Source organism: Periplaneta americana, chromosome 5 (assembly GCF_040183065.1).
Source record: "Periplaneta americana isolate PAMFEO1 chromosome 5, P.americana_PAMFEO1_priV1, whole genome shotgun sequence".
Taxonomy (NCBI): domain Eukaryota; kingdom Metazoa; phylum Arthropoda; class Insecta; order Blattodea; family Blattidae; genus Periplaneta; species Periplaneta americana.
The window spans coordinates 33,745,734-33,772,510 of record NC_091121.1 but is presented as its reverse complement, the minus strand read 5'-3'; the positions used below and the strand labels follow the sequence as shown (position 1 = coordinate 33,772,510).

General features: G+C 33.7%; 1 protein-coding gene across 1 annotated transcript; it reads left to right on the top strand.

Moving 5' to 3' along the window:
* Positions 1–74: 74 nt before the first annotated feature.
* On the top strand, positions 75–26,398 carry LOC138699524 (uncharacterized). Its single transcript, XM_069825481.1, has 5 exons — positions 75–376; positions 4,677–4,901; positions 7,904–8,659; positions 20,324–20,539; positions 21,583–26,398. The coding sequence occupies exons 2-5, from the start codon at positions 4,701–4,703 to the stop codon at positions 25,801–25,803; spliced, it is 5,394 nt and encodes a 1,797-aa protein (XP_069681582.1). The 5' UTR covers positions 75–376; positions 4,677–4,700; the 3' UTR covers positions 25,804–26,398.
* The last annotated feature ends 379 nt before the right edge of the window (positions 26,399–26,777 follow it).

Below are 26,777 nucleotides of genomic sequence, written 5' to 3'. Positions count from 1 at the left end.
GTCAATTCACTTCCTATCGCAAGTGTTAAGCTTCCCGTCTGTCGAGAGCAGCGAATTACTTCATCGAGTCGCAAATAAAAACATGTCATATCGAACCTTATCACACAGCCTGACTGATAACACACACTGCGTATCAGGCAATCTTGTTTGAAGTTCATATACATCGTGCGGTTCACTACTGACAGGTTGTGTGTTGTGTTGTGCCAGTTTGAAGTATGTGACACTACCAAGAAGAGCGATAAGTGAATTTGAAGGGAAGTGCGTGCTGTGTACTACCGTACCGAAGAAAGCTAATTAAAACTGCGAAATGAAATATGAATATGTAACATTTAAATGAAATATAACTATTATGACAGCCACTTGAAAACTAACACAGGTAATTATATTCAGTTAATAGCAATGTCATATCACTATTCTTTTCAGTGTTGTTTCCCTCATCTATTACGTAAACAATTGTGAACTTCTGGGTAAATGACAAGCACAGGTAGTACAGAGACATCATTTCATTTTTACTTCAACTTTTATTGTACCTGAGTTTTTAAATGTACTTCACTCCTACCCCTTCTACTAACGAAGTTCCAACTGTCGTCCATACAGAACCAAGGCCGCAGTACTGAGTTAGTGATTATAGTACGTTTCAGAAATATGTTCGCGTTTTCCAGTGACGAAAACTTCCAATATTGAATCATATTTTTGCACAGGTACTGTCGTGAACCATTTAACCTTAGAATCATGACAAGTATATATTTGTAAAATGCCTGCATGTGCATTCAACTATTAGATCAAAATGTACCTGATTATCCCCTCACCTAATTTCAAAATTGTTTGCTTAAGGATTCACCTGAAGATGACTTTCTGTATAAGTCGAAAATATTTGTGACTTTTAATTATAATATGATGTAACAGAATTATTTTCTGACTTCACATATTGATAAGTGTTTTGACTGAAAATATAAATTATTATTGAATGATACTTCATAACATTTTTCTGAAACAATATGACTTTTAAATTTACTTCTGTTTGGATAATTATTTGATAATAGATGACTTTACTTTTTTGGAATCATGCATAATATTAATATTACGTGAACAATACAATAGTAACAGAATAGCTCACTTTGTTCAAAACTTAAATATTAATATAAATTAACAATGTTCTTCAAACTACTGGGTGTTCAGTTCAAAGTGTGTCATGGCTCGCTGTATGCCGTCATGTGGCTAGCCGATGAGCCTAGAGAATTCAATCTTCCTACACTTCCGCAGAGGTGTATAACCTATGAGGCAGAGAAGTTGCCTAGCAAGTACGGCGTTCATTCTGAAGAGTACGCACTGATACGTACGGTAACGCCGGTAGTATAAGCTGAAACTCGCTTCAAATCGGTGACCCAACAACAGTGACGTCATGACACACTTTGAAATGAACACCCAGTATTCACGACTGTACATAGCTCCACAGAATGATACTATGCGTTGTTTATGTAAACTGCGTATCGTCTGTAGTGACGGGAGCAGAGCGAGGCGCGGGTGACATCTATACTCCTTGCTCAACTGAACTGAATTCTACTGTTTTGGTACGAACTTCCTACCTATGTTCGGAGCAGTGTCTGACAGATCTCAGGCCTATCTGTGACAGACCTCGGTCTGTTACTTTGCTGACCTTGTCACAAACTTTTCTTTCCCATTTCTACCACTCTTTTATTCTCTCTTATCGTCTTTCACATGTTACCAGACTGCTACTCCGACGACAACGAAATCTATCGGGAGATTTTGAAATTCGTGTGAAGATAAAGAAGACTGTTGATTTCGAACTGTTGGAAACACTACATTTGTGGTGTATATTCAATATTTATTATGTTCTGGATATTAAATTAGAAATATAAAATAAATAAATAAATAAATAAATAAATAAATTAAGGAATAAGTGAATAAAAATATGACTATCAGTAAATGAATAACTGAGTAAACAAAGAAACAAATAAATAAATGAATAAATAAACAAATAAATAAGTAATCAAATAAATAAATAACTACGTAAACAAAGAAACAAATAAATAAATGAATAAATAAATAAGTAATGAAACAAATAAATAAATAAAGACATAAATAATAGAATAAATAAATAAATAAATAAATAAATAAATAAATAAAGGAATAAATAAGTAAATAAATGAATAAATAAATAATATTGGAACACAATCAAAATGACTATTCGAAAACCCGTAGTACAGTTATTGTTATTCTACAGTTATTGACGGTAACTAGACAAATTTTGGGTAGATATCAAATATATTATTAATATAACATTAGGCTATTGATCTGTATTCAAAGATCGTCATTTACAAAATTAAATGTTATTCGATAGTGAAACTTACAGCAGAGTCCGTATAGGCAAATTCTGTCTGATATTTTACCAATTCACTGCGGGCTAAAGCAAAGGAGATGCACTATCACCTTTACTTTTTAACTTCGCTCTAGAATATGCCATTAGGAAAGTTCAGGATAACAGAGAGGGTTTGGAATTGAACGGGTTACATCAGCTTCTTGTCTATGCTGATGACGTGAATATGAGAGGAGAAAATCCACAAATGATTAGGGAAAACACGGAAATTAACTAGAAGCAAGTAAAGCGATAGGTTTGGAAGTAAATCCCGAAAAGACAAAGTATATGATTATGTCTCGTGACCAGAATATTGTACGAAATAGAACTATAAAAATTGGAAATTTATACTTGGAAGTGGTGGAAAAATTCAAATATCTTGGAGCGCGGACTAAAATATGGGAAATGCGTGTTATTATTCGGTTGAGAAACTTTTGACATCTAGTCTGCTGTCAAAAAATCTGAAAGTTAGAATTTATAAAACAGTTATATTACCGGTTGTTCTGTATGGCTGTGAATCTTGGACTCCACTTTGCTGCACGCATTGTTTTCTCCACCTGACATAATTAGGAACATTAAATCCAGAAGTTTCAGATGGGCAGGGCATGTAGCACGTATGGGCGAATCCAAAAATGCATATAGAGTGTTAGTTGGGAGGCGGGAGGGAATAAGACCTTTGGGGAGGCTGAGACGTAGATGGGAGGGTAATATTAAAAGGATTTTTTATTGAGGTGGGAAATGATGGTAGAGACTGGACTAATCTTCCTCAGGATAGGGACCGATGGCGGGCTTATGTGAGGGCGGCAATGAACCTGCGAGTTCCTTAAAAGCCATTTGTAAGTAAGTAAGTAAACTCGATACAGCCACAAGAAGAAAGAGAACATTAGTAACAAGCAAGAAAAGGATGTACTTAACTTGAAATAATAGTAAAATAAAATAATTGTTTTCATTAGTGTCGCTATTTCTATTTACTATGGCCGCGATATCATATGGAAGAAACATTCTTGTGGACGAAAATGTAGTGTACAAATAATTAATGGACATATTCTTACAATGGAGAAAAGATTAATGTGGACCAATAATAAGAGTGAACGAAAAGATTTTGGACGGAACTGATGTGTACGAAACGTCTTTATTTTTTTAGTAGGTTATTTTACGACGCTTTATCATCTTCGGTTATTTAGCGTCTGAATGAGATGAAGGTGATAATGCCGGTGAAATGAGTCCGGGGTCCAGCACCGAAAGTTACCCAGCATTTGCTCATATTGGGTTGAGGGAATAACCCGGAAAAACCTCAAACCAGGTAACTTGCCCCGACCGGGAATCGAACCCGGGCCACCTGGTTTCGCGGCTGGACGCGCTGACCGTTACTCCACAGATGTGGACTCGAAACGTCTAAGAACCCTTTGTCAACTATTATTTTTATACAGGGTGTTTCAAAAATACGGGACATAATTTCAGGTATGTATTGCCCACATGTAGACAATCAAAATAGTTCATTACAACATGTGTCCGGAAATGCTTTATTTCCTAGTTATGGCCTGCACAACATTGAAATTCACCGGAACGTTTTTCTTTCCGCAGGTCGTTGCCGTCAAAGGAGACATTAAGAGGGCACTCTGACAGTTCATTCCGAGGCGATGGTTACATTCAGTGTTGTGTAGGTACTTGGATCGAAGGTTTCCTGATCGATGGATAGGTAGAGGTAGCCCAATTGCTTGGCCTCCACGCTCACCTGATCTTAACCCTCTCGATTTCTACTTGTGGGGCCATTTAAAATCATTAGTTTATTCGTCTCCGGTGCCTGATTTGGAATCCCTTCGGAATCGAATTGTGGGATGTTCTGAGGACATACGCAATACTCCTGGAGTTTGGGATCGTGTTCGCAGGTCAATGAGACATCGATGTGAGGTCTGTATTCAAGCAGGAGGTGGACATTTTGAACATCTTCTGTAATGACAACGACCTGCGGAAAGAAAAACGTTCCGGTGAATTTCAAGGTTGTGAAGGCCATAACTCGGAAATGAAGCATTTCCGGACACATGTTGTAATGAACTATTTTGATTGTCTACATGTGGGAAATACATACCTGAAATTATGTCCCGTATTTTTGAAACACCCTGTATACACATTACTGCCAATTGAAGGGCAAATAAAGTTTATTTTTAATATAAAATTGTCATACACCATTTCATACATAAAAAATATTCTTCGGTTCGTCTGTAGTTTCGTCAGACAATTTCTATACCAACCATATGAACTGATGAGCAATACTATTTCTTGCCTTGTGTTTAAACAGGAGAGGGAAGTTTTAATAACTCTAATGGAAATTGTTGCCAATAACAACGAAGATGAACTCCGCAACAAATGCTTGGCGGAAGTGGCAGTGGCCATGTGGAGCCTGCTGCCTGCACAGGACTGGACTTCTGGTACCCTGGCCTCTGTGGTCGAGGCAGCAGAGCGGCGCTGTGCGCAAGAAGTTGAGGGCGCCGCTGCAAACGACATTCTGATTAACGGCAAACGAGTAAGAGGTTAAAGTTTTTATCTATCGTATCACATATTTAAATTGTAGAGTCTTATGCAAAAAAAAATTACCGGCTGCCATACGCTAAGTCCCATTCGGATGAATTCGGTTTATTCGTGAGAGCTTAGGTTTACATGTGAAGAATTTCCTTATGCACGACTTTGTATTGTTTGTTTGTTGCTTTTTCTGTCTGCTTATAGGTACTACTAACACTATTGTAACAAATACTTTTAACATTATTGTAAAAAGTACTTTTAACACTATTGCGAAAAGTACTTTTAACACTATTGCGAAAAGTACTCTTAAAATTATTGTGAAAAGTACTTTTAACACTATTGCGAAAAGTACTTTTAACATTATTGTAAAAAGTACTTTTAACACTATTTCGAAAAGTACTTTTAACACTATTACGAAAAGTATTTTAACACTATTACGAAAAGACGTACTATTAACAGTATTGCGAAAAATACTTTTAACATTATTGTGAAAAGTACTTTTAACACTATTGCGAAAAGTACTATTAACACTATTACGAAAACTATTTTAACACTATTGCGAAAAGACGTACTATTAACACTATTGCGAAAAGTACTTTTAACGTTATTGTGAAAAGTACTTTTAACACTATTGCGAAAAGTACTTTTAACACTATTGCGAAATGTATTTTAACACTATTACGAAAAGTATTTTAACACTATTGCGAAAAGACGTACTATTAACACTATTGCGAAAAGTACTTTTAACACTATTGCGAAAAGTACTTTTAACAATGTTTCGAAAAGTACTTTTAACACTATTATGAAAAGTATTTTCACACTATTGCGAAAAGTACTTTTAACACTATTGCGAAAAGTACTTTTAACACTATTGCGAAAAGTACTTTTAACACTGTTTCGAAAAGTACTTTTAACACTATTATGAAAAGTATTTTCACACTATTGCAAAAAGTACTTTTAACACTATTTCGAAAAGTACTTTTAACATTATAGTGAAAAGTACTGTTAACACTATTTCGAAAAGTACTTTTAACACTATTGCGAAAAGTACTTTTAACACTATTTCGAAAAGTACTACTAACACTATTGTGAAAAGTACTTTTAACAATATTGCGAAAAGTAGCCTACTTTTAACACTATTGCGAAAAGTAGCCTACTTTTAACACTATTGCGAAAAGTACTTTTAACACAATTTCGAAAAGTACTTTTAACATTATTGTGAAAAGTACTTTTAACACTATTGCGATAAGTACTTTTTAACACTATTACGAAAAGTATTTTAACATTATTGCGAAAATACGTACTATTAACACTATTGCGAAAAGTACTTTTAACACTATTACGAAAAAATCTTAACACTATTGCAAAAAGACGTACTATTAACACTATTGCGAAAAGTAATTTTAACACTATTGCGAAAAGTATTTTAATACTATTGCGAAAAGTACTTTTAACACTATTTCGAAAAGTATTTTAACACTATTACGAAAAATATTTTAACACTATTGCAAAAAGACGTAGTATTAACACTATTGCGAAAAGTAATTTTAACACAATTTCGAAAAGTACTTTCAACATTATTGTGAAAAGTACTTTTAACACTATTGCGAAAAGTACTTTTTAACACTATTACGAAAAGTATTTTAACATTATTGCGAAAATACGTACTATCAACACTATTGCGAAAAGTACTTTTAACACTATTACGAAAAAATCTTAACACTATTGCAAAAAGACGTACTATTAACACTATTGCGAAAAGTAATTTTAACACTATTGCGAAAAGTATTTTAATACTATTGCGAAAAGTACTTTTAACACTATTTCGAAAATTATTTTAACACTATTACGAAAAATATTTTAACACTATTGCAAAAAGACGTAGTATTAACACTATTGCGAAAAGTAATTTTAACACTATTGCGAAAAGTATTTTAACGCTATTGCGAAAAGTACTTTTAACACTATTTGGAAAAGTATTTTAACACTATTGCGAAAAGTATTTTAACACTCTTGCGAAAAATATTTTGACACTATTGCGAAAAGCATTTTTAACATTATAGTGAAAAGTACTTTTAACACTATTGCGAAAAGTACTTCTAACATTATTGTGAAAAATACTTTTAACATTATTGCGAAAAGTACTTTTAACACTATTGCGAAAAGACGTACTATTAACACTGACTCTCTATTTTTATTAAAACACTTGCATTCCACTCCAGTTACAACAATCTGATATGTGACTATCCATAATCTCATACACCAGACCTAAACAATATAAAGAAGATAAATTATAAATTGAAACCGATCTTTAAAGCGGTTCAAACAAAGAAAAGCCTAGTTTAAAAATGACTCTTGTTTAAGGAATGTAGGCTGCACGTATTAAATAAATTGATTTAACAACAATTTTACTGACAAGTGTTAAATGTATTTATAAAAAAAAATTAGGGGCATTCGGGTTTGAACAAGGTACCCCTCGATTTGTAGTCGAATGCTCTACAATTGAGTACTAGTTGATTCAGTTTCATTTTTGTTAAAACAGTTGCATTCCACTCAAATTACCAATTATACACCAGACCTAACAATATAAAGAAGATAAATTATAGAAAAGTTTTAATTAAAGACAGTGAAATAAACACGAATCATTTTAAAAGGTACAATTATTGTTGAAAGTAGAATGTTGACAAACAAAGAAACAAATGCTAGGGAGGTGATAAAAACAAACAAATACTAGGAAGGTGATAAAAATTGTATGATAAGTAGCCATGATTGGTTGAAACACATCGTTCCGTACCATTTTATTGGTCAAAGAAGTATGACGTAGTAAAAGTGTAATAGTCTACATAAAATGTTTATTCAAATTTAATATTGCAATAAAAGTAACATAACAGTGTTGTAAAATTTTATATGTAAGCGCGTAAGCATAACCACAAAAGAACTCCTATCAATCATTAAATACTACTGTGAAATAAATTGTACAATGTAATTATGTATGTTATATTTCAGGTGAGATTCTCAATAGAAGAAAATGATTTGATTGGGGCATTAGATCCATTTAAGAAATCGGAGTGCCTTTTTATAACTCTGAGTCAATTCTACGAAAAATATGTCTATGGAATCATCTCTATTGGTAGGACATCGATAGCTGTTACAATACAAAATTCTTTGTATTGGATATTTTGTCCTGAGGACAGTGCTTTCAGAAATTGTTCATTTCCTTCAGTCGAAAAACTATCGGCACATATTATGAAGTACTTCCCTTCAAGTACCTCAGAGTACAGAATTTCAAAAGTGAAACTCATACAAGACAGTGAAGGGAATGTACTGTACCAATCCCGTATGCCACTTCTTTCTCAAGAATCAAAAGACAATTCTTCCTCATGTGATGGAAGGAAAGTTACATGCTCTTTGGTGTTTTCATTGGAAGATTTAAGGGCTGTACACGATCCAAAGAAGAAGAGTAGGAAACATAGATCGAAGAAACGTAAGAACGAAGCAAGTTTGACAGAAAACTGTCAAAATACTCCAAAGCTATCAGATACGCCTTTCTCATTGTTTTCCAATAGTTCTCCTATGAGTGAACAATACGGTTTGGTGCAGGAAATGGACATAGAAGCCAATGAATCAGTCTGCAACGAAAGAGAAGTGCAACACCGAGTAGATATCAATGATACTATGTCCTCTAATTCAGCGGATTCTGGGTTCGAGTATAGGATACAACGGCAAGATCATTCCGAAGGAGAAGATTCAGGATACGCTGAGGTGAGAAGTGAAATTATTATTAATGCTATTCTCAAGTTTTTATTCTGCACTTAATAAATTTTATAAAATTTGATGAATTCCGTGCAATAACTTAGGCCTATCACAAAGTCACTGGTGGGCAAAGATTACGTCATATAAAATACAGCTCACAATACACAGCAAATGGGAAGGCAGGAGGGGGAGAATACTGAAACTGCTTAACTTTGAATGAATAAGTGATGGCTAAGGGGAATGAGATCATTCCTTACCCCTCCGCCCTGCTTGTGTATTAAGGGGTTAGGTATAGCTTTCAGCAGTAAAATATTTTGGAAATATTCAATAACTTTTTTCTCCATTACTGTATCTTGTACAATAATGAAAATCGGTGTGTGTAAAACACTATCCTTCTGATAAATGAAAAAAATATTTTTATGATTAAAAAAAACATTTAAATATTTTTTTTCAAAATTCAAAATGGTGGCAGTTTACTGTGCAGTGATGAAGCGATTCCCTCATAACTCATAAACTTGTTAACTTTTTCATGTTCTCTCTCTTTTATTTTATTCCTGAAACTCATATTTACAATATCATGCTCTTTCAATTATATTCCTCAATAAACAATATATTTTTTTCTTTTATGTTAGAAGAAAGTACTGATATTTGACCATTTTTAAATGAATTTATTTTTTATCAGACAATCTATCAAAGGTTGTAGATATGAAATGCATAAATACACACAGAAAAATTCATCACAGAATCGTGGATAGTTTTTGAATTATGTGGGAAACGCTTCATCACTGCACAGTGAACTGAATTTTGAAAACAAAAATGTAAATAATTTTTTTAAACCGTAAAAATATTTTTTTCATATAGCAGAAGGACAGTGTTTTACATATACTAATTTCCATTATTGTATAAGATACAGTGTATAAGATACAATAATGGAGGAAAAAAATGTTGAATATTTCCAAAAATTTACTGCTGTAAGCTGTACCTAACCCCTTAAGGGTGAACTATAGACAATATGGAATTTTCTCCATTTTTTTAAGCTAAACCTTCCATTTTTGGTACACATATGTATCATATCAATGTAAGAGAACTGCCGAAGTTTCATTTCCATCACGCCCTTATTTTTTTATTTATTCAATTTTTTAAGAAAATATAAAAGAGATTTTCAAAATCTACTCCTTATGCAAATTTTATTCAATCTGTCTAAGAAGTTTTTATATGGCACCACTTCTGTATTAAGGAGAGAAATATGCATGAGTTTTTAAAGACAATATTGCATTAAGGAGAAAAAAATATTTTGTAACATAACCGTTACATATCTTTAAATTATTTTATGCTCGACCTTGCCGAAATGTAGTAATTAAACACCTGGTAGTAGCCCTTTAATGCACCTCATTAAAGTACACCTATTCATTATAATTCACTTGTTCAGCCAATGACAAATCACCTTTGTACCGTTATAAACCCGCCAGTATCGATTATTCTCGGATATGCAATCGGAAGAGAATTAGCGAAAAGTCACGGATGCTGGAAATCCAATACTGTCGCAGAAGGTTATGTTCTATTACTGTAATAATTAGCGTTAATTGTAAATAATATTCAAATAAATTCAATTTGTCATCTCGTTTTTCAATTCTAAATCAATTTCCAGATTATATCAAGACTAATGTTCTCTAGGTTATATCAAGGTCAATGATATTCGTGCCTCGGAAAAAATCAATACTTTCGCGTCTGCGCACATGTCACAATTCAGGTCAGTTCCGTTCGTCACTTACATAACCATAACATGAAAACTTATGAATAATTTCAAGTTAGAAATATGGTCGAGCATAAAAAGTCGTATGAAACTTGCCTATAATGGTAATTAAGACCTTCGTATGAAACAATCATACTCGCGTCTTAATTACTGCCATTATAGGATCGTTGCATAATGTACTATTGTTGATGCCACAGACTTATTTTTTTTTTCTGTTAAAATCTAAAGACTTGTAAGGAAAATCAAAATATAATTTTGTTTAGCAAGGTATAGTGACTCACGGCGCTTCACCGAATTAAAACTTACACGCATACTTAACTAACCATAATAGGCCTACGTTGTATTTAACATTAATTATTGAATGTTATATTAATTACAGAATTTTGTACTCGCCCTCATGACAGTAGCCGTAAAACCATCGTTCACATTCATGAGTTCTACTGCACTGATTTGTCTAATTGCGTCACGAATTTTATCTTTTAATTGTTCGATTGTGCGCGGATTCTGTTTTTTAGTTTTACATATAATATTATTACTTTTATTGCTTATTATTATTAATAATAATTTATGATATATCAAGAAATATAGAATTTTATTACTACATATTTATTGACATATTTTAGGGTTTTCAAAGCATACTTGCATGCCTATTTATTAGGTTTTTAGGGCCTGAACTTCCTGGCCCTAATAATGATAAATAATTTTTTCGTAACTTATGGTTCTTTGTAAGCTGATCTTTCGAATTGTTTCTTGTGTAAATGGTGGACATTCTATATTCTCCTGAGTGCTGAGAGTATAATATACTGAGAGTAGAGTATACTAATACCACAGTCTACTATATACATCGCGAAGCTCAATATGCACTAAAAATGCAAACATGGGTAGTTGCCCACCACTAGGATCGCTACCATCGCCTCATCATCGCAGATCTTTCTCCTAGCAGACGACAAAATATGTTACACTTTCGTTGTCGTGTTCTTTTGGAAAAATTAACACCTTCCTTCCATTATTGAAATATTAAATGCATAAAGTTAATTTATTATTTTAATGAAGTATATTAAATTTCACCATAAACTCGAAGATAACTGCAAGAAATAGGTTAATATTACTTATCTTTGTGCAAAACGTTCTGAAATTTACTATAATAGCTTCACTCATTGAAGATTATAGCGATAATTAACTATGAAACCAATAAATATTAATTTTCATTTCCCTTTACAACAATAATAATGGAAATATGAATTAATGGAGTAACTTACGTGTACCGGTACTTGTAGTGTAGGCTTACGTAGTTAACAAAGTGGGGTGAGGTTAAGCAATAATAATCACACCAGAATTGGAAATAAAACGTGATCAATAAATTTTATTGTAACATACTTTTTCTACGTTTCTAGTAAAGCAACAAATAAAAATAACAACAAAATTAACAGCTATAATTAAAAACATATCGTTTGAAAAAAAGTAGGCCTAAGCAATAATAATCCCACCAGAATTGAAAATAAAACGTGATCAATAAATTTCATTAAAACGAACTTAATTTTTCTACGTCTTTAGTAAAATAACACATAAAAATAACAAAATTAATAGCTACAATTAAAAATATATCCTCTGAAAAAAAAAGTAGACCTAACCTTTATTTCTCTGGAAATTTAGCAGCCTAAGTGACAGAACTTCAACCGGTATCTAATGTTCTTTCGGTTAGACTGAAACATTTCATTGTGAAATTTAAGGATATAATGTATTCTAACAGTCACAAAGAACTTCAAAATTAACAGTTTTGTTTCTGCACTGCATTCTTGTGGAAACCCAGGAACCTTTCTGAATCTTTCGGAAATCGGAAAAAGGATAACTCTGGCCTCTTTCTCTTACTGTTGCTTCAATTTATAGCACTTCAAAGTCTCCTCCTTGTCCCATATTATTATTCCAATTATTATATTTTAGCCATTAACATTTTCATTACAACCAATAACGAACATTTCACAAGCATCAATGTGAAATACACAACGAGCTAGCACTCGATGGAAATACGACACAGTCTAAAGTCGACCATGGACAGTCTATTGTTTCTAGTTGCTAACCGCTTGGAGCGCTTTATCACGAGATTTGCAAAAAAACACCTCAAGCTTCGCGAGTGTATATACAGTAGTAGACCGTGCTAATACTACGCTTCACACATGATTATGATAGAGTTTGGATGGGGAAGAAAATAACTCACAGAAAGTGGGTAAAAATAACATGTATTGTGATCAATGAACTGTTAGTTCTTGGCTGTTTCATTGATTATATGATTGTAGAGGGGTGTTTCATCAGTATACGTACGTCTTCAAATAAGATTATAGATTTTCAAAGAAAAACATTGTTATTGTTTTCCCCCACATATTCAGAAACAAAGAAATAGTGTGTTAAAGATTGCTAGCAAGAGTGAAACATTACTTGTGTTTATTTTATGATCCATGAAACTATTACTATCATAGATAAACAGGAAGAGCGTATGTTTTCGTTTTACCCACAGTTATTGTTTTCCCCACATATTGAGAAACAGAAAAAGAGTGTTTTGTTTTCTTATATAGCTATGCCCATAGATCATTGTTTCTATGCATTATATATTAAAGGAAATTTAAATATTTAAGCTCATATTTGAGCATATGAATCGTTCAGAGCAAAAGTAGTGTAAGTCAAAATTGGATAATGAGGTTTAAAGTAAAAATTCTATAAAATATATCGCAAAGTAGCAATTAATATGGCCTTCTTGCTATCCACCGACTACTAATAGTTTAAATAAATTGAATATTAATAGCTACTTTGCGCTGTATTTTACAAAATGTTTACTTTAACCCTCATTACCCATTTTTGACTTACACCACTTCCGCTCTGAACGGCTCATATTATCCAACCACAACAGTATTTCAACTTTACATCAAACTATGGGTTTTGTTATTTTCTTCCCCACCCAGATCCTATAACATGCATGTGCAGAGGTCCAAAGTATAGTATAATATACCTGCATTTGTGCCCTAATTGTAACCTGCAGAATTTTTTCAACATTTTTCCTCGCGTCAGTGACACTTTTTTGAAGTGTAGAATTATATTGAACTTTACAAATAAAACAACAAATGAATTGGCCATTTGTAAACCAACATGAGTCCAAATTTTTACGAAAATGAGTTACCGGTACTATAGGAAGCACTACGGATATACGCATCATTTCCATTCAAAACAACATGAGTCCGATCATTACAAGCATTCTATAAAATCTTAAAATATTGAGTTCTTTCAAAACCACATCAGTCCCGGACTCATGTGGCTTTAACGCTTAACGCAATGATGCAACCATGGCGCATTTGCTATCATGCACTTCTTTGTCAAGGTCTTGGACAGTGAGTGTAGTTCCAAGAGTTGTGTAGAAGAAAAAATAATCAACAGTGTTCTATGATAGTACTTGTACCAGATAGAATAGATATTTTAATAAAACTACGTCCTTTGTAAGCAAAAATGAACAAGATGTGTACCTGCGTACCTTCAAGGACTTGGAGAAATGCATGATATAAAGAGAAAAAGTCCTCGAAGAGAGATCCCAAAGCAGGAAACACCGACTTTTTTGGAGGGATAATATGCAATTTAAGTTATTTTCTTATTGTGAACTAAAGATATGTCTGTAGGCCTACTCATACATTGCCATTAAACATGTGACGCACTGGTATGAAAATTAATTACTCGCGAATAACTTTTTTTAAGTCGGGTGTTATATTTTGAATTTAATTTGTGAATGATATGAATCATATTGAATATGAAATAAAAACAACAATATAAATTGATTTCGGAATATGTATGATAAGAACTTTCTTATGTTAAATTTTAACGTACCTTGTTAACATGTTCCGACCTATTTTCGGTCATCTTATGGAACTGGTCGTTGTTGGTCTTTGCTCGTCTTGTTTCCTGTGTGGGTGCGTTTGTAGTGTAGAGTCAAAGAGTGTATGTGTTTTGAAATTGAGTTGTGTGTTCAGAATATAGTTGGGGTGTGGTTTCGTGTGTCTGTATATTTCATATTGTTCTAGTGTGTTGAGTTTCTGGCTTCTTGGTTGGATGTGCAGCATTTCCCTGTCTGTGTTGATGTCTCTGTAGGTGTGGTTGGCATTTGTGATGTGTTCTGCATATGTGGAAGTGTTTTGTAATTTTGTTATGGCTGTGATGTGTTCTTTGTAACGTGTTTGAAATGATCTGCCTGTCCACACACCTCCACATATGCAGAACACATCACAAATGCCAACCGTACCTACAGCGACATCAACACAGACATGAAAATACTGCACATCCAACCAAAAAGCCAGAAATTCAACACACTAGAACAATATGAAATATACAGACACACGAGAACACACCCCAACGATATTCTCAACACACAACTCAATTTCAAAACACATACACTCTTTGACTCTACACTACGAACGCACCCACACAGGAAACAAGACGCGCCAAGACCAACAACAACGAGTTCCGAAGATGACCGAAAATAGGTCGAAACATGTTAACAAAGTACGTTAAAATTTAACATAAGAAAGTTCTTATCATACATATTCCGAAGTGATACAGTGTTAAAAGTTGTGTAATCAAGATGTATAAATTGATTGCAAACTGTATAACAATGTATTTCACACTACAACAAACAATACACTCCATATTTTATCAGAATACTAGAGTTCTTATTATTGGTAGGCTACTTGTTAAAACAACACGAGTCCAAGAAATTATAAAAAATATTTTATGAAATGAGATAATTAAGACACAATGCTTTTGTAATCAGACATATTAATGTATGGTTCTCCTGTAAAAAATTCACAGGTCTAACAGAAAATTCATTAACTATAGGTAGTTTTTTTTCTGTTTTTCTTGAAACTTATTTTCTTTGACTCATGTGGTTTTACAAATGATCGATTCAAATGTCTCCGGACGCAGGAGGCTATTTCTGTCCGAGTTTTATCTTTAGTTGATACTTCGGACTTATTCCACTAGTATATTATGGACACATGTTGCAACACTCATGACGTAATGGCCTGCACCTGAGACAATGTAGAAAATCACATTAACAACTGGCAAACATCCATACCTCAGGGAAATTTCGTGAAGTCCTCCCAACGTTAAAGCTTCACATGTCTGTCATGTACTGTCCCAGCGGCAAATTACTTGATGATATTAATTAATTCCCATAAATAGCTTGCATTGAACGTGAAATCCTAACTCTAAGATTAATGTGTCCTATTCCAGTTCAGAAAATACTACAAACATCGATCTAAATTGGCCAGGTTTCGCCTCTATTGTTTCATTTTATTAAAAGTTCAGATCACCTAACCTTGTCAGAGTCATTAACAGATAGCTGGAACTGTTCCATACCAACTGTAACATTCCAGCAAACTTCTAAACACGTACATCGAAACCGCGTATTTTATGGCACTACAATAAACTTAATTCAATGTCCAGCTTCAACGTTGTCACTGCAAAACGGTTGGTAATATAGTGCGTTCTCTGTAAACAATGTCGATGTCATAGTCCCGTAAGATTAAAGTGTGTCCAGCTGGAAACAATCCTATAGCTGTGTCCCTCGATGTTCTGAATAGTTTTAGACATATCAATTAGATTCGACATGCATCTCTGCCTGTCAGCCCGACCGGAACAATTCTGTTTCTATGCAATAAAATTTGATATTTGTCAACTGAAACAGATGTGTACCTCTGTGCCATGCTTACGACGTAATGTATTCACAGCGACGAGTTGTAAATTTAGTTCATTTTATATGTTATGATTCTGAATGTGGCTGTAGAAGCTCCTCTTTTTTATTATTTTAATAATTTATTTACATTATTTTAGATACGTTATTTTATTTTAACCCGCCATAAAGGGAGTTTTACTACATAAATAATATATCCGTAGTATTTTATTTATGCTGTCTCAAACAAAGATACCATACAATTATACTGAAATCTTAATAAAAGTGAATGTGGGTATGTATGTTCTCTATACAAATCTTCACGCTTTGACCGATATGTGCCAAAGTTTGCACATTTAACCTTTATAACCAGGAGAAGACATAGGCTATATTAAAATTGTCAAATGGACGTTAAATTAATTAAAAAATAAAAAATAGAAATAAATACGATCAAACATTCATGTGTAATATTAAAATGCTGTCTTCTATAGCCAATTGTTTTTTATTATTGTCTTTTGTATTCAACATCGACTTTCACGAGGCCATGGAAATTATAACACGAATAACATTGTTGGTACATATCATGAAGGTGAAAACTAGATAATTCGTACAATATAGTAATATACGTTACAAGAGCGGTATGTTGACGTTTTCATGGTCGAGGAAAAGATTGAAAAAGCGAAACGTAGTTGAGCTTTTTTAATTTCCGAGAACATGAAAACAAACATACCGCTCGTGTATCGTACATTATTTTGTGCGAAGATCGTTTATTACATACCTGAAAGACGAATTTCTAATTAGTTGCAATGAAATCTCCATGTTGGTTTCTGTTTAATGACGGCAACTTCGAAAAACTTAATATCTTTCTTCAACATTGTTGCTATAAAATGTTTTCTGCGTTTACTATACTCCAGCAGGCCGTGATATACGTCTGTCTTTTTTTCTCCCAGTCTATAATGCGAACTTAAAACAAACGGTAAGGTTATGTAATGATTTATTTTTCATTTTAATATTTTAACAATATTATTTATATAACATATTGCAGTAATAACATCGGCATCTGGAATCTCGTTGATTTTTTCACGGCTTCCTTAATGTTACTTGTATCAGGAATGCAATAAGTTTCGTGGAGTAGTAGACTTTACTTAATTTTTGCAAAAATTTAAAAACAATAATTAACATTGCAATTTAGGTGAAATTGCAGTGGTAAGTTTCTAATTGATAATTATTACTATGTTAAACGTCTCTAAAAATAATATGTTAAAAGCCTAAAGCAGTAAAATGAATGTCGCGCTTAAGCGGTAAGAAGAGGGAAATTGTTATGTGTGTTAGGTTGGGAATACTGAATGTAGTATTTCACACTTACCGCGTATTGGTTCTGTGCGGAAAACAAGCAAATACGCACGATCTCGCACAAAATATCTTTACGCAGTCCAGGACCATATTATGAATTTCTCGATGCAGTTGTAGATAGCGAGCAGGCTGTGTTTTATCAAACTGAATTCTAGAATTCTTTCAAAATACAAGGATTGCTACCAGATAATTTATTTAATATTGAATAACCAGAAGTACTATTGCGAAATATTAACCCACCAAAATTATGCACCAAAAATGAATTGGTGTGAAGAACCCATGCGAAACGTAATAGAAGTCGCAATATTAACTGGAAAAACGAAAGGATAAGATGTTTTTATCTCACGTATTGCTATGATACCCATTCTATTTAATGCAATTGCAATTCAGTGCGACTAGCATTTGTAATGACCATATTAAAATGAAGCTCAAGGACAGTACCTCAAAGTTGCAGACATTTACTTAAAAACTGCAATTCAATGGTATTTCTGTCATGTTGCTAATGTGGTACCACGTGAATGTATGTAAACCGTCTGAAAATAGCATTGTATTAATTCTAAAATATACGTCTCTCGAAATATTGTTGTTCACGTCCGAAAATATGTTACTGAGAAATTCTATCTGTATAATCACGTTGCAAATGTAGTATGTTATGCGTTGTGGAAATAATCTCTTAATTTATAAAATATCGTTAAGCCTATACGTCTCTCAGAATATTAGTCTTTATGTTAAAAAATTGATTTATTGCAAGTTTATATTGTATCTGTATTCTGTGTATAAAATAAGGATTAATATAATATGTTCTGAATTTGTGAGATATAGTTCTCCAAGTCATATTTAAAAAAAACTGAGTATGATATAAGTGGGTGTACAGCGGTCAAGAGGTAAAAAAATCTTCGAATATAAATTAAATTATATATGTACATATTGATTCGATGCTCAAACTGATCAGAAACAGGAAAATGAATCATATTTTCGTTGGGATTTACTTTGTTCATAGTTTGATTTTTCTATTATTTTATTTGTATTTCTGGCGGTGTGGAAGAGAAGGCCTAATGGCCGTAACTACACCAGAATAAATAAATAAATAAAAACAAATAAATATATAAATTAAAAAAAAAAACCTTGAACGTCAGGCATATGATGACATGTTTTCTTTTCGGTGTCTGATTTACAACTGTTTTAAATTGAGTTAACGCTGGCAGGCATTTCGCTAAGGACTTCATCAATTCATGTACGTCACGTTAAGTAAAGATTAATCTTAGCTTAGTAAAGTCAATTCGTTTTGGTTGTCTATAGTTAGGTATCCGAGATTTCCGAAAATGTAATAACCAGTTTAATTAAAAACAGAAGCAGAAAGGAAAACCCGTGCAACGCCGGGTGCTTTTAGCTAGTATCTTATATTATTGATATTTCTGATTTTAGAGCAATTTGTTATAAAACTAAACACCCATAACATAATGGCTAGGGTCCACACCTGTGGGGTAACGGTTAGCGCGTCTGGCCGCGAAACCAGGTGGCCTGGGTTCGAATCCCGGTCGGGGCAAGTTACCTGGTTGAGGTTTTTTTCCGGAGTTTTCCCTCAACCCAATACGAGCAAATGCTGGGTAACTTTCGGTGCTGGATCCCAGACTCATTTCACCGTCATTATCACCTTCATCTCATTCAAACGCTAAATAACCTGAGATATTGATACAGCGTCGTAAAATAACGTAATAAAATAAAAAAAATAATGAGTAGGCTCTTTTGTAATCTATTTCACGGAACAACCAAACTTTGTTTACCTCTAGTATTGTGTACATGTACTTCAGTAAAAGATACAAGATTAAAATTACCTAATCTTATGCTAGTATACTGTTTATCAAACTGTTAACAACTGTCAGAAATAAATCATTACTTCACATGTGATTTAGGTACCGTTATTTTTTCATCCTGTGAAATAATTTGTTGAGTACAAACATTTCATTTATATTCGTTGAGTAACTTAGCAACGATGAAAATTTTCTGTCATGCTAGGGTTTTAAACAATTCATTATGGCTAACTATATAGGTATTAAATGAAAGAAGGAATTATAATTTAAATAATTACTAGGATAAGATAAAACCTTATAATATTACATGTGAGTAAAATCCATTAGGCCTACATGTTCGTGAGAAATGACACGAACCTATATGTCATAAACATCTCATTCACGAATAATGGTACATTTTAGCCACTTACAGGATAAATGACTATTGATGTACACCAGTAGACAAAATAATAATTTGGGCCATTGTTAAATTTCACAATCCTCTCCCCTTAATATGTTTTCGGAAAAAGTAATCACCATGTTTATGGGTACATAACTTACTATCCAAAACAATTCGAATAGCTTACACAATGCGTACCGGTACCGTGAATTTGGTTCATTATTTAGAATGTATTTGAATTTAGGTAAGTTTCCTAATGAAAGCTGTGACATCTGTTCTGTAAACACTCAGCTTCGTACAATTTTCATCTAAGAATCTTGCGCTGGAGTCTGTGTCTATGTCTTGAAATAACTTTTGAGTCGTCAACGAATTATAGGTAATGCGGACTTATTTTATATAAGTGCAGATAATAAAAATTTGGGATAAGTGAGCCGTAAGGCACTTTCTGTTTTGATGATGATAATAATAATGATGCCTTTGGTAATCTTCTTTCAACGGTCGGACTGAATTACTCATCTTTCGCCCATATTAAAAAAACCTGTAACTTAGAGGGATGAAGTCGTAAGTCCAATTCTTATAGTAATGGAGATGTTGAAATGATTATTGAACATGTAAATCAGTCTCTATTAAACATTTTAAATTATTTCAAAGGTTTATCGTTTCTTATCTTCAGGTTCAATATACATCAGTTGTCGATAAACATAAAACTCTTCACCAAAAATGTCAAGATGTAGAAGCCGAGATTCAGCACAGATTACAACGAGAACTGCACCTACTACGTCAACAGATGGAGCTGAAGTTGCATGCGGAGAGATTGAGAATTGAACAACAATTACGTCAGGAAATGCTGCATAAAGAATCAAAGCAATTTGCTCCTGTGAACACTTTTGTAAGTAATAATTTTTATCGTTAATGATATCACACGGATTGAAAAGTTTCAAAAGCTCAGACCTCGCTCAATCAATTGCCTTCCTGAATCATGGTTAGAAGTTACTGTTGATCTTAAGGACGAAACCCATAAACCTCACAGCAAGTTAGTGCGGAAGGAGTTGAAGGCAGTCCTTTCCGATAGTGCATATTGTCCTTTAATATTGAATTTGTTGTTTTTATGCATTGGTGTAAACGGTGATAATTCTATGGGATTTAAAGACAATTTCCTAAAATCTTGTATCACTTTGTTAATAATTTATTAGTAACCGCTAAAAATTGGAAGATATATAGGATGACTGTAAGTAATGTCATTAATTTAAGATATTCTAAACAAAAAATTTTAATAGAATTCCGCTCATTTTTTGCTTCCTTTTCGAGATAAAAATTGTTTTGTATGAAACATTTATTTTCATAGCATGTTTTGGGAAAACCATTGATTTAATACCCAACATGTTTAGTAAATTTAAGAGAGCAGTATATTATGATAATAAAGGATTCAAAGAATTTTATTTTTGTCCTTTAAATTTGCAGAAATTTGATCCGAACAAATGTAACATTGGAAAATTACTTTGCGGAACGAAAAGTTGCAATTGTTTGGATCAAATTTCTAAACATTTAAAGGACAATACTGAAATTATTTCAATCATATTCTCTCCTAACTAGACTAATAATGTTGGAAATTCAATCAATGACTTTCCCAAAACATGATATAAAATGTCTCATATAAAACAATTTAAATTTGGGAAAGGAATAAAAAACGAGCAAAATTATATTAAACTTTTTTGTTTCAAATATCTCAAAGAATAATCCTCTGAAATTAATGATATTACTTATGGTTTATTTTGTATATTGTGATGGTAGTATCGGAAAAATTTTCTATAGTACAGTTCTATCCTCAATAAATTTTTATTAATTATTAATTTGTGTTTCTGGCTTGAGAAGAAGCTTTAACCATTGCTCTTAGTTGCATCCGTAACCAAAAGGTAAATTATATTATTTCAGACAACCAAAGCCGAGCCGAAGTCTTCTGTTACTGTATTATCTACAAATCTACCAAGCCATCAATATGAGAAGACCAAAGGCTTTGCTGACATGAGCGGAGAGGAATACGAAGTTAAAATGGCAGCTTTCCTTTTTCTATTAGGTTTCAATTATACTGATGGATTCTTCCTAGCAACAAACTTGAAAGGTGCAGGAGCTTTTGACGACATTGTATTTCAGTACGAAGGTAAGAATAAAAACGGGAATAAATTGCGGCGAACGTGCTTTATCCAACTGAAACACAAGCAAAAGGATGGAGTTTTGGTTGGACGGAATGAATTATTGAGTCTTCAGGGTGGTTTCAGCCTTCGAAAACTCTACGGCTCTTTTCGTGAAGTGAATGGCCAGTTTTGTGTAAAGGCAAATCACAAGATATTCAGCGGAAATCTAGAGGATTGTGAATTCTGCCTATACACAAACGCACAGATCGATAGACGGCCTATGAATGAGTATGACACAGGAGGTGCGGCGTTGCTTTCAGGAGATAAAGAAAATCGTGTTTTCTCCTTCAGTGAGTGCGCAGATGTAGACGTGTATACACTTTTTCGGGATCTGAGAGCTTATAAGCAACTGTTGGATCAGTTGTGCACTGTAACAGAGAATGGACATGATTCGGACAATATGATGATCAAAGAGAAAATAAAGAGATTTACAGAGGAACATCCTAACAAGGAAATAACTCCAAAACTAAACAGAATAAAAAACAAGCCTTCAAAGAAAGAGTTTGAAAAACTTGCTAAAGAAATATCTGATATAGGAGATGTTTTAACACACAAGGAGTTTTTAAATAAACTGACAGTATTCAGCAATCAGGCAGGGAAATATGATCTTGACAGTATCATAGAACGAGAAATAAAACTTTACTGTCAAGTATCAACTACTCAGGCCAAAGCAATCTCAAGAGAGTTGTTGAAGAATATGCAAGACTGGAGACGAAACAGTAATGATTACCTAACAGAAACATCTCAATTTTGGCTTGACATGTTGCAATGTCGTATTAATCTAATTCATGAACTCAGCTGTCCCACAAGAACGAAGTTTGAGAAATTGAATATTAAATTCACTCACACAGTTATCAAAGAATTAATGTCAAACATAAAAGACAGTAAAATTGTTAATATCGTCACTCAAAACGCTTCAACTCTGACAAGCGCTCTCAAAGTCTCTCAAGGTCTAGATGATTTTGGAATTCCGTCACTTTTGCTCACATTTGAACAATGTGCAAGTCAAAGAAATGCCGTTCTTTCTATTTGGTCCAGTCGTTGGTGTAAAGCACTTGTAATTGATTGCTGTACCCAGATGGACAGCAATTTAGATGCTGTACAATCAATACTCGATCAAGAGGTTCTTCTAGAATGTAATTGCCACGTTGTAATCATTTCAGAACAGTCTGTGTCTGATAAAATAGGTAGCGATTGTGTAGCGATTTATGATCATTGTAGTTTAGATCAGTTGGACAATGCTTCTCAAGACAGAGTTTTGAATCAAAAAGTTAATTTTCAAGGCTACGATGTCAAAATAGGTTCTCTTATTCAGAACAGTGACAAACTTAGTAAGTTAGTAGATTCAGATATTCTCGTGAAATTACTGTATGATGATAGTACATTGATTCTTGGAAATTCACTTGCTGATAAGAGTAGTGTCTACATTCCGAGGACATTGCAATGTAAAATATTTATTAAATCAGACATCTTAAACAATAACGAAGTTCCCAACATAATTGCAGTGAGTGGAATATCTAAAAGAGAACTCAGCCAGCTTGTAAATTCTCCTGATGATATTGGGCGATTCCTACATCATGCTTATTATTCAAGTTGGTTCTACCAGGGACCCAGTAATTGCAGATTTGTGGTTTTTGAAACTGAAAGTCTTGATAATGGAGCTGGTTTTGAAGAACTGTGTAAAAGATTCCATGGAAGAAATGTTCACTGGTTGGGATATGAACATGGTTCACTGTGGTGGATAAATTCTCATGGTGATACAACTGATGTATGTAAATACATAGACCATAGCAAAAGTTGCGGTAATCAAGACCATCTGAATGAATACATTATAGATAATAAACCGAGTTCTTTCCGTCCAAATACTTTGGACGATGTGAATGAAAAGATTGTGCTTGTATCAGCGGAGCCTGGTATGGGAAAGTCTACTTTGCTAACTCATTTAGCTCACGATACAAAATTTTCTGATCCTTCCACCTTCGTTTTGAGAGTAAACCTGAATGACCATTCCAGATACTTATTTGAGAACAACGTCTCCCATGATGACGATGTAAACACTGCACTAAATTTTCTTACCTCATGTGCAAATGTGTGTACCTCAGAGCATGAGTTAGAAACAGGGTTACTGAAACATAGTCTTCTCTATACAAGGAATTTAGTAGTACTTCTAGACGGTTTCGATGAAATAAGCCCAACACATGCAAAAACAACTGCATCACTAATAAGAATTCTAAGTAAAACTGAGGTCAGAAAATTGTGGGTAACATCCAGACCAGTCATGAGGTCTTACTTACAGAAGGAAATGAATGTTCTTTCCCTCATATTGCAGCCTTTCTCAGAAAGAGATCAGAAATTATTTCTTCGAAGATTTTGGAAGAGTCGGAGGAAAGACATAGACGATAGTATTCTGAATACATTTGTCAAAATGTTCATTGAAATAACTAGTAAAACGCTTCACGATAAAAATATGGCTGGCATTCCTTTGCATACTGTGATGTTAGCAGAAGCATACGAGAAAATATTGATAGGTTATAATTGTTCAGGGAACATTATAATGCCAGAGAAATTAGATCTTCTTGAACTCTACGAGACTTTTGTTGAGAAGAAATTTCATATATATTGTAAGGAAAAGAACAATATGGATACTACCAAAGCTGGTGTAAATGATGACTTAGAATATATGAGAGAGTCATTCATGAATAATCACATGAAATGCGCGTTGACTATGTTTTTTCGTCACACACAATTTCATTCTCTTCTTGATAAACGTAGCGAAATTGAGTTAGAGTCTTTCATAAGCAGGATAAAAAGTGGGAAAGAGAAAACTGGGATTATTGTTGAAGTGAATGCCGAGGGGATACCACATTTCGTCCATCGTACTTTTGCTGAATACTTTGTTGCTAAATGGCTAGCACAGAACTACGCATCAAACAGGGAGCTTCTTGTTCACATATTATTCACGCAGAACTTCGATGTGATCAGTAATATATTCAATCACATTTTAGCACGTGGTTTTGATCTTCATGTCTCCGTGCTAAATCACGACAAACAGGCGGTTGTGGATCTCTTGGGGAAAGGTGTGAATGTCAATGAAACTGACAGAGGGGGCAGAACAGCACTACATTTGGCCGCTTTGGAATACAATCGCACTGCAAGTGCTAGCTCAGATCCTAGTAATATTGAGATCATAGCTGAAATGCTATTATGTAACGGTATCAAAGCAGATGCCGTTGATAAACTTCTAGGTTGGCGAGCACTGAATTACGCTGATAAAGTCGGCGCAAGTTGGAGACTCATAGAAAGACTTCTTGAAACCGATGTATCTGATAAAGATTTGGAAAATATAAGAAATAAACTTGAAGATAAGGAGTTTAGAGACAAGTCTTTCTGTGAAGTTGTGGAACAAGGCCATATACAACTTGTAGCTTTCATGCTGCGAAACGGAGCGAATGTCAATAGTGTTCTAATCTCTCAGCGCTTCAAAATTGACAAGTACACGCCTTTGCATGCGGCAGCAAGGTACGGGAGGTTGGCTCTAACTATGTTCCTCGTCAAACACGGGGCAGATGTCATGGCGAGAGACAGATGGGGCGCCACGGCTCTGCACCGTGCAGCCCAGTATAATCACTTGGAGGTAGTCAAGTATCTTCTGGAGAGGGGAACAGCTGCGAGGGAGTGGCTGATCGGAAGACTGGGCTCAAGAGCTTCGCCGTCTGGATCCATCGCAAACGTCGGCGATGAGGACTGTGATACACCGCTACACTACGCCGCAAGGGGCGGAGCATTGGATGTTGTTCGCTACTTGATACAGGAGAAGCTAGCTGACGTGAATGCATGTAACTGTGATGGGGAAACAGCGCTCACTGTTTCTGAGCGATCTGTTTTACGTGACGGAAGTGACTCTGTGGTAGCTGTGGCCTCCTTCATGCGGTCACTTACATTTGAATCACAACTGCCTTAAGGGTATATGTATATGTACGACCACAAATATTATCAGAAAATGCAGCCTCTAAATCTCTAAAATTTCGTAAGGAAATGAACTCACAATTGGACAAAAATTACAAGGTATCACAACAAGACTTATTAGAACTTAAATATCCGATAAACGTATAAAAAAGATTACTAAAATATTTTTTATGATTCACTTTTTACTTTAAATTAAATTTTCCAAAATTTGAAAATTTTCACACATATTATTTCATAACTCCACAACCAATAGAGATAGAATTCTGAAATTTTGTACAGTGATTTAACATGCATTTATGCAAAAGGTAGACTACAGTAATGACCATTTCTTTGAAAATAGAAAAATTAGGTCACAAAACATTATGGAAATTTTAATATATTTTATATAGGAAAAATAAAAAAAATAATTGTATAAAAGCAAACAACTGTACATGTCTGAGAGTAGTCTACTTTTCAGAAATAAGTGTTTATTACATGCAGGAAAAATATTAAAGATGTCAGAGAGACCATAACAATATTATGGTTACCAAATGATGTAACTGGAGAATTTGTGTGTGTATGTGTGTGTTTTTTTTTTTTTTTTTTTTTTTTTTTGTACTTTGATAAACTGGTTTGAAAAATATCATTATTATCTTTTTATACTTTTATCAGATATTTAAGTTCTAACAAGTATTGTTGTGGTACGTTGTAATTTTTGTCTAATTGTGAGTTAATTTTCTTATAAAATTTTAGAAATTTAGAGCCTGCATTTTCTGATAATATTTGTTGTCGTTCACGTACATATACCCTTAAGGTGAACATCGACTCTTAGGTTAAAAATCCACATTTTTCCTTAATCTCCTTTCAAATTATGGCGGCATTTTTGGGAGTAAACTAAGCTATTTAAATAATTCAAACTTGAAAATTGAATTTGAGGCCCCAATTTTTTTAACATTGATAGAATTTTGGACCGACCTAACTCCACTAGAA

What these genes read in the sequence shown, in the direction of transcription:
- LOC138699524 (XM_069825481.1), top strand. Translation starts at nt 4,701, where the DNA reads ATGGAAATTGTTGCCAATAACAACGAAGATGAACTCCGCAACAAATGC. An exon ending in TTCTGATTAACGGCAAACGA is followed by an intron (nt 4,902 to 7,903) that starts GTAAGAGGTTAA and finishes GTTATATTTCAG; the next exon opens with GTGAGATTCTCAATAGAAGA. An exon ending in AAGATTCAGGATACGCTGAG is followed by an intron (nt 8,660 to 20,323) that starts GTGAGAAGTGAA and finishes TCTTATCTTCAG; the next exon opens with GTTCAATATACATCAGTTGT.